General features: G+C 45.8%; 1 protein-coding gene across 1 annotated transcript in view; it reads right to left on the minus strand.

The window, feature by feature from the left end:
* The window catches only part of prdm14 (PR domain containing 14), a 102,299-nt gene extending 97,128 nt beyond the window's left edge, over window positions 1-5,171 (minus strand). The window contains exons 1-5 of the mRNA XM_052022615.1: window positions 5,152-5,171; window positions 2,356-2,978; window positions 1,319-1,377; window positions 842-1,109; window positions 546-748 (exon numbers count right to left, since the gene is read on the minus strand). Coding sequence (XP_051878575.1) covers window positions 546-748; window positions 842-1,109; window positions 1,319-1,377; window positions 2,356-2,978; window positions 5,152-5,171 — 1,173 coding nt within the window. The remainder of the gene's footprint in view (window positions 1-545; window positions 749-841; window positions 1,110-1,318; window positions 1,378-2,355; window positions 2,979-5,151) is intronic.
* Between the last annotated feature and the right edge of the window lie 4,383 nt (window positions 5,172-9,554).

A 9,554-nucleotide genomic window follows, 5' to 3' on the forward strand; every position in this document is an offset into this window, starting at 1 on the left:
GTATTTCTCTGATCTGTGCCATGATACGCTGACATGGAGAGAGGTTTGACCTCCCCAAAGCACAGTGCAAATACAGTCAAAGCAACAGCAGTCTTGAGTAAAAGATGCCATATGGAGAACTTCCCCTAATAGAACTGAGCAGACAAAAAAATATATGGAGGCTGTGGACAATATTGAGATGAGGGATCATGTTATATATTGTCATCTCCCCGGGATATCCAAAAGACTTCACGACCAATGAATTATTGTGATTAAAGAAGCAAACCAAAGGCCAGAGAGTGAGAACAACTTTCAGTTTCTACTTGGGCACAGGAATTGCCCCCAGGACAAAATATTTAGAACATTTCTACCCTGTTCCACTGTGCAATAAGGATAGATAATGATGGAGATTATGTCTGATCTTACACTGAAAATGAATTATGAATTCAAACAAAATAAAAGCAGGGGTCAGAGACATGATGCGTGAACACAGGGGTCAGCTGGGCGTGGCTGGGGTCGGCTGGGCTCGTCCTGCCGGCGGCGTGGCGCACCGGGATCGTGCTCACTTTGTGCGGCCGGTGCTTCTCGTGTACGTGCAGGATGTGGATCCTCAGTCTGTCCCTCTTCTCGAACGACCTGCTGCACAGGTGGCAGGGGTATTTGCGGTCGCCCTGGTCTACGCACCGGGTGTACTTCAGATGCTTGTCTCTATAGTACTTGTAAGCGAATACCTTGCCGCACCTCTCACATTTAAAGCCCTCTCCGGACTCTGCCAAGGGAATGAAAGTCGCATTTCAGTCAAGCGATCGCGGCTAATGACAGTAAACCGCAAAAGGGCAGAAAATCGTTTAAGTGTTTTAACCTTCGGCTTGCTCTGTGAATGGGCTTTCAGTCATTTCCTTTAAAGTGACCGGTATTCCCATAAACTGCAGGTAGCAGTCTCCATACCACACCAGCAGTTCCTGGTTCTCCCGCACGTCCTTGCAGGTCTCGTAGAAGATCTTTCCCTCGCTCTGCACGGCAGTCAGGTTCTGCTCTTGGGGCGACCTGGCGCAGTTGACCAACGCCATCCAGTTACTCGCCGCCCCTTTCCCGTCGATGAAGTGACTCAAGCGGCCGTCTTCAAATATCTGTAAGACGAGTTGGCCCGGGCCGGTGAGAGGTTACCAATAGCTCGGGACACTCACAGCCCAACCGCGCCAGGACACACCACCTGGGTCTGACCTGCCTCTCTGTCCCGGAACGGAATGCCCTTGTTAACCCCAGCAATTCGTAAACAGTTGTTCAAACGTAAGCAGCCGTCCTACTCTCTAGTCTGAAATCTACGTGTAATCCTCACCTCCCACATGTAGGAGTTGTCGTCGTAGGTTTTAATTTCACTCATATTCACCACTTTTCCTGTAAAGGGTCCGAATCGTACCCCCTTAGGGATCAGATTTTGGGAACAGAAGACGCCGTGATGAGGAACTCCACCGTAGTAGGTGTGAGAGACAGCGAGCCCTGGGGGAAGGAGAGGAGAGGGACCCCGGTCACTTGCGGAGGATTTCACCGAGTGATGCGGACAGACCGGAGCAGGGTCACCACCCCCTCGCTCAGCCTCGCACCCTCCCCGTCCTTCACACCCCCTCTCACTCTTCCCCACCCCAATCCCCATTGCTTCCCCTGAACATTCCCGTTCCCGTATTCCCTCGTCCCATCCCTTCCTGTTCCAGTCCCTCCTTCAACCTTTCTCTCACTCACTTCTCCCTCCTCCAACTCTTCGCTCCACCTCTCCCTTCCTCCTCCATCGCTAGTCTCTCATTCACTCCTCCCTCACTCACTCATTCCTCCATCGTCCACCTCCCCCCTCCCTCTCCGCCTCTCCCTTCCCCGCTGCCTTCCTCGCTTCCAGTCCTTCCCTCTCTCGCTAACCGAGTTCATACCCCCCCCTCTCCCACCCACTCCAGCCGACCTTCCCGTCCGCCCCACCCAGCCCGCTCACGCCCTCCCTGCCTCCCTCGTTCACCCAATACTCCCCGCTCACTCCTCACCCAATCCCCCTCCCTCCCTCGCTCCCCACCCTCTCTCTCTTCCGCTCCTTCCCCAAACCTCCACTTCCCACCTTCTGCCTCTCCCACTCCTTCCTCAACCCTCCGCCTTCCCGTCCACTCCTTCCCTCACTCACCCACTGGGATTTGGAGGGAGTCCCTGTCCAGGAACTGAACCTGGGTGTCGTGTCCACCTGCAGAGTAGAGAAGCAGAGAGGTGTCACTGGGATGTTTCACTAAGTCTCTGACCGGGAGAAGCTGAGTTCCAGGTGACAGAGGTGAGGTTAACCTCAGTCCCTCCCTCCCTCCCTCCCTCCCTCCCTCCCCCCTCTCTGCACAGGCTGGGTACCTGTGTTTCCAGATATCCGCAGCCCTGAGATAGCATGACCAGCTGGCCGATCGTCGTTGCCTGAGTTCATGCGACCATATAGAACAGCGTTGAGGTCCTCCTCGGTGAAGTGGCCGGACTGACGGTGCCGGGCGGCTGCATTCGCCTCCCCGGGGTAGCGCTGAGAGCCCGGGGACTCGCCGCTGGAGTGCGGCGGCATGCGGTGGCGCCGACCCTGCCGCTCTCCGGGACTCGACGGGGCAGTCGGACGGGACGCGGGAACGCCCGGCTTCTCGCGGCTTCGGGGGTAAACTGGGTTAACGCTGCTCGGCATTTTACCGAAGAGCGGGGCGGTGGGCAGGATGCTGCAGATGCGCTCGGTGGCCGGGGGAGACTCGCTGAGGAATGAGAAGCCGCTGACCGTGAAGGGCATGACTGGACTGGAGTCACTGACCAGCCTGCCCAGGGACTTGAGAGGCTGAAGCACTTCTTCGGAGGAGCGCAGCACGTCGAGGTAGTGGGCATGGGGCTGGAGGGAGGGGTAGTAGCCCGGGACCCTTGGAGGAGGCGCCGTCTTTACAGTCTCAGTCGGGTAAACTTGTTCTTCCAGTGAGAGGGACATCCCAGTTGGAACTGTGCGGCACCTGTGAATTCAGCAGAGAGAACCGTCACCAGTGTGAATACATGTTTGCATTAACATAAGTAAAGAGCGCTTCCGTCGCCCAAATCCCTGCAATCACGGGTCAAACTAATCAGGCTAAATGGTTGACCATTCCCCCCACCCCTCCTGTAACAAAGATAACCCAGGGTCGTCACCGAACGATGGGTTTGTACACGCCAAGTGCATTTCAGGGTTCTGGAGTTGGAAAGGAGATCTCTGTACAGTTTAGAAGATACCAGGTCAACCTGACAGCATTTTTCGCGGTGACAATTCCCGTACCTTCCTTTCCAGGGTTGTTGGGACGAGGTTGGCGGATGGGGGGGAGGGGGGAACTACCTGATCCCGAATTCCCATCCAGTGGGTTGCACGGACAAAAGGGCTGTATTTCCAAGAGCCAGTTTTACAGATCCAGGTCGTTTCCAAGCAAGGGTCTCCAAACCAGCAGTTAAGGACGTTTAACAATTACTCAATTCAAGAAATATATTTCCGGGAAAGACTGCGGAAGAGCAGCTGTCAAAGGAAGACAGAAGGTCTACTGGAAATAATTCGGTGCAAAATTAGTTATTATACCAGTTAAAGTCCCAGCGTAAAATATTATCTTTGAAATCTGATCATCGCTACAACAACTCTGAAAGTATCTACACACACACACATACATACACACACACACACACACACACACACACACACACAACTAAGCTTAGCAAGTTGTCTGAATGTCATTCTTGGAATCAGAATATTGAGGAAAGCAACGCAATGAAATTCACATTGAACGATTTAAAATTACATTCAACAGAGATCAGTATTTTAGTTACAAACGGTAAATGCAAAACTCGTCGTACTCTCTCTAATATGGAACGAAATTATCGTTCTTCTGCAAACAAGGTGAAAAAGACCCACCCATTCGACGTGTGCGGGAAGAAACAATATAAAAACTTTTATGCAAAACGAAAACCCAGAAAACAATCAGGTCCCAAATCATGGCGCGACTCTAAAGACGGATAATTAACAGACTACAGGCTCGTTTCTAAATGAATAGCCCGCAGCGATTAACCAGTCAAGGACGGAAAGAAAAGCAAGGTTGCTCACTAGAAGAAGAAAAATAAAACACCATCATTGCAGTAAGATCTGACCAGGAAATGGGTCTTCCGGATTATTTCCAGAATTGCGGAGAATCATTCATCAGGTTTCCGTATCTGGAGAAATTAGTATCCCCAAAGCAGTATCGATTTGCCGTAAAGACCACATATCCCATCCCTACCCCCACTACAGACCTCAACTATCTCCCCCAATGTTGTATGTTTTGCAAGAACCTGTTGTCATTAAGTATTGCGGCGATGTTTTGTCTCTTCTGGATGCTAGAAATCGCGGTGAAAAAAGAATCGACTAGTCTTAACCGTTCGCCTGGAAGTGCAAGGAATTGGCACCGACTCAGCACTGCTGAGGAGTTCGCTTTATTAAACTCAATGCTCGTTAGATTTCTCCAGCTCCCCAAAACAAATCACACATATGAAGCACCACTTTTCTCGTTGATAGCAGTTATGTTTGGAATATGTTTACCCACATGAATTGCACCGAAGTGAATGAGATTACGAAGCACCATTCCGTCATTGTTTTGTAACGTATGCATCTTTCAGTAGACGTAAACAATGTTTATTCAACCATTTTTATCACGTCATTTGATTTAAAGAAACATGTTACACCCTGTCTTTTCATGTATCTCTTTACTGCAAACCGACCGGTTGGCCGATAATTGCCGAATTGGTATGGATTTAAAGCACGGGAGAACACTATCTTTCGCAGAGCGCAAAGTTGACAATCTCACTATTCAGTTCAAAGTGCAATGAATTCGATATTATCCATTGGATCAATATTCGCCAACAACTGAGACAAAACAGGGTCGTGACACTTAAATTAAAGAACATCGGGTCAATCGTAGAGGTCAGGGGGAACTAGATAATGAACACATCTAACGCCTTGGTTAAGTATTGAGTAAACAAAACGCCAGTTTGATCAATTACTTTTTAATACTCTCATTGCTGTAAACGGATGCAAGAACTCAACCCACATTTTTTAATGATTGCATTTTATAGCATTACAGTCTCTTTACCGAGGTCACTAAAACGAGCATTTCACCATGAGCATCTGTCACTTACCTATTTTGCCGTGAGGTCATCTAAATCCTTCAGGACATTGGATGCAAACGCAAAGAGCGAAATGTTACACGAGTTGCTTTATTGTAGCGGTTTGATGATGGGGAAGGGTCTTGTGTTTTCAGGCTTTGCTGTTTACAGAAAGCTTGTGCTGTGCGTGTGGTCAGCTGAGGGCAGATGGCAAGAGAGTGAGGAACAGGAGGGGCTGCGGCATCTCCCCTCACCGACGATTGGTCGGAAGCAGAGAGTGGGGAAGAGAGAAAGAGAGGAGAGAGAGAGAGACCTCCTCGGGGACTGCACTTTAACACATTAGAAGCCTACATCTCGCTGCCACCGCATCTCCTGACCCTCGCAAGCCGAGGTAACAGGGTTGTGGCTGAGAGCAAACTGTGGTTTATCATTGTAGACCTAACCAATAATCTCCAACACAACAACAAACCATCATTTAAAATCTTCCGACGCCTTCGCTGGTAAAACTCGAAACATTTGCTGGTAAAACGATGCGTGATCCAGATGTGCGCACCCGGTCACTTCACATGCCTGCTGCCTCAGAAAAGAGCCGGACATTTCGTTTCTTGGGCCAAGGCAGAGAGAAGAATCGACAGGGAAGCCATCGTTCGGTGAAACGATTTAAACCAGATGTAGTCCTCACCCAATGTCCTCATGTTGATATAACATTTCAAGTCTGTTGTCCATTTTTTATTCGATTTATAATTCAAACAAAATATTAATCTAAGGCCATTGAAAGACTAAGCATCGATTCAGACCCAGTCCAATGTCCCTGTCTCAGAGTTATTTTTAATTCTATAACATCATAACTCTGGAGTAAATCACACTGGATGTTAAATTTTCGAAATAGCCCAGAAATACTTGGCGCAAAAACCACTTACAATGGATAAAACCAAAGGAGACACAAGAGACTGCAGATGCTGGGTAAAACCAAAGCTTTGGTCAAGCAGAGGGAACAGAAAGTGTGCAGGACCATGCTCCTGAAAGGGCAGGACGGCAGGAATAAAATAATATTTTGGTATGGAACATGTTAATTACAAAACGGATTTATTAAGCATATTTTACATGAAATATAAATGGGAAAACGAAGTGATTTTATTTGCCAAGGTTGAATCGGCCGATTTGATTCAGTATTGTGTCCCTCAACAGCACAGGAGCACAGATCAGATTACAGATCATTAATGAAACCGTTTCGTTTTAAATAAACGACAAGACTTAAAATATGTTTGTTTCTGGGGCAAAGTAGCCTTGCCAGATTAAATAAACATTTTTTTAAAAGATGGTTTGGCATACTAAGGAACGATATCGAACCGTAGCGCCAATTGCAAAGCCTAAAATTCAAAAGAATTTATAGGGAAGTTGTTCGCTTGAATTTCGTTTACTTTGAAATTTACTTTTACATTAAAAAAAAGCTTTTGTGTGTGTGCAGACAATATTACAGAGGCAGGCGTCTTTTTCTCCTTTTCCCAGATATAGGAAAACTTAACTCTGCTACTTGGACCAAAAAAAGATGCCTAATTAATGAAAGTGATCAGATGTTAGTATTTATTGTTTGTAACCTTACATCCCGTAAAAGATAACCGGAAGATATTTATCATGCAATCTATACGGCCACGGACTTCAAGATCAATTAAGTCCAGCAGATGCCGGCAATCTTCGGTTGGCTTTTAGAAGCGAAAGACAATGGAACTAAGTGTAATAACGGGTTTTAACTGGATGTCCGAATTCACTGCACTAGTGTTACCAAATGAAATGGCACTATCTACATAAGTAACTCAACGGGGCTGGTCGGATAAGCTCTCTCCACCATTCGCAAAAATACAAATACCAACGCAAAATACCGTATATTTCGGAGCACCCGATGGAAGCCGAGTGTTTGAAGGAGGGATAACGAAATTATGTTTTCTATCGGTGGCATTGACATCGAAAAACCATTTCGTCGAGTGCATAGTTCTTGGGAGTTCGGGGCAGATGGGGAGATTCTTATACTCCGAAGAAAAATAGCTCAGGTGCAAGTGGGATAGACAGAACCAGAGGAAAAAACTGCAAACGTTGGGCATCACAAGCAGAAGATGCTGGGAATACACAGCAGGTCGGCCAGCCTCCGGAAAGCGAAGGCGCTGTAAACGTGTGTGAAGAACCTTCCTCACAGCCGGTCACCGACGGAATTCCGTTCAGACGCTGAGGGGCCCGCTGTGTATTGCCGGCATTTTGAGGTAAGGTTATGTCTGAGTACGAGGTTATCGTTTGCAATACTTTCTTTAATGAATATTCTCTTTTGTTAACTACCTGCTGAAGTTATTTGTATTCAAACAGATTTGTTTCTAAATCTTTTCCTTAAGATCACTTCATTCAAAATAAAAGTTTCTTACCTTCCGCTGACCACTTCCTTAGCCCTTGGTTAACAAAAAGAAGTCTTGCTTTTAACCCCGATGTGCTTTGTGACTGGCTGCTTTGAGATAAACGGGAACGTTAAGGGTGGAATGCACAGAGTTATTGCAATAGTTTGAAATCTCTCGAGTTAAAATAATCACCTACAGGATCTGTAGAGACTGGCCTTAGTGCGGGTAAAGGTCTCTGACAAATGCGTGAGTCTTTACTGTCTTATATTCAGACGTTAAATAAAATATTCTGATGGATCTTTTTTATTTGGGTAAATAAGTGGTCGACTCGACTTATAGAAGTATCTTAATTCATGCTCTATTACCCTCAGGTTTTCATTTTGCCCGCTATAAAGTGTTTGTATTTCCACGCCAGATATGGTGCGCTTACTCTCACGGGGAGAGACGGTGTGTGGCTAAAGATCGCACCCACTACCTGATTTCGTAAGAGGAGACACAGATTTAACACAGCGGCGACTGACACTTAACGAGGAGATATCAGGCGGAAGTGTAACGCAAGGTGGATGCTTGCTGGAAAATGCAGTATAAAAAGTCCTTGCATCTCATTAATCCCACCCAAACGAGCGCTTCACCGTGGTCGACTGCTTGAAAATATTTAATCACTGGAGATGAATAACTAGAGATAAAACTTAGAAGTTGCCTTATACTCCCACGATAGGGGGGGAGGACACATCCCAGAGAGCACTCAAAGTTAAACTACCGACATTCAAAAAATGACTTTCTATGGTCCCAAACAGTAAACAAGTTTTGAATGAAAACACCCCAGTTTTCCCAATCACTGTTCGGTTTTCCTTACTGTTCCTTCTTACGCTTCTCTGGTTAATTCATTAAACCAAAGCCACACACAACGCGATCTGGGCGATGTGCCTTTTAGCCATCAGTTCCTTCCATCTTGTTCTGTTAATTCTCTCTTCCTATTTCCTCCGTTCTTCCAGCACTTCAGTAAACCTTGCCCGTCAGTGGGTGGGGGTATGATGGGGACAAGCAGAGGACATTGCCCCTTGCTTGTCATCGGACCCAATCTCCCATTGAACACTTTAAAAAGTCTTGGAATCAGGATTCATATTTCCACAGCTGTGGGTTTTGAGTTCAACACTCGCACTGCACTGGCTGAAATAATCTAACTCAGGAAATTGAACCGGGGACATTCTTTGCTCGAATGGCTCTATTACTCACATACTTAACCAGCGGAGACAGAGGCAGCCCACTCATCGTCAGTTTCTATTTTCTCAATGAAGCAATTTTCAATCCTATTTGCTGAATTGTCATTAATTCCAATATCTTCTTTAAAATCCTCAGATAATAAAATATTTTGTGAAATTTGTCATATGTTGTATTCATGGTGCCAATAATTTAATTCAAAGAATCCAAGTAGATTTGCGAGCCACATTTCTCCTGCTGGACTGTTTTAGTTTTACTCTCTAGATTAGTTAGTCTGTAATTTCTTCTTTAAAAATAATTAAACTACATGAAGCATTAATGAAGTCCTTGAATGCTGTTCTAGTGCTATAGACTCCTAAAATATTAATTTGAAGTCTTGCTTATATTTTCATAGCATTTTTTAAGGATTCCGTGATATTGATTAATTGGTTTAGATGATCTATAGGCATTCACTCACTTACATTTATTTTGATAATGTGTGTTACTTATCTTTACATATATTTTTGGTTCCTGACTCATTTTGATTGGATGTCAGAGCTGCAGCTTGAAAAATGAGTTGGGCATAATCTTTATTAAGGTGTTGTCATGATGAGCAAATAACATATCGTGTCACCAGGGAGCTAATCACATCCACAACCATTGAAATAAACCTATCTTGCAAGGTACAATACATTCGAAGATGCATCTCACTGTCACTTTCTCCTTTCATGACTTGTCTTAAAGTGCCATCTATTGGTTGTTTCATTTACGTAGATCATTCAAATATGTCTACATCCTGCATGTTTTGTTTGCTACTGAAAAGGAGTTAAAGTTAATATTATTTTGGAAGAAAAC

This window comes from Pristis pectinata, chromosome 9 (genome assembly GCF_009764475.1).
Source record: "Pristis pectinata isolate sPriPec2 chromosome 9, sPriPec2.1.pri, whole genome shotgun sequence".
NCBI classification, from domain to species: Eukaryota; Metazoa; Chordata; class Chondrichthyes; order Rhinopristiformes; family Pristidae; genus Pristis; species Pristis pectinata.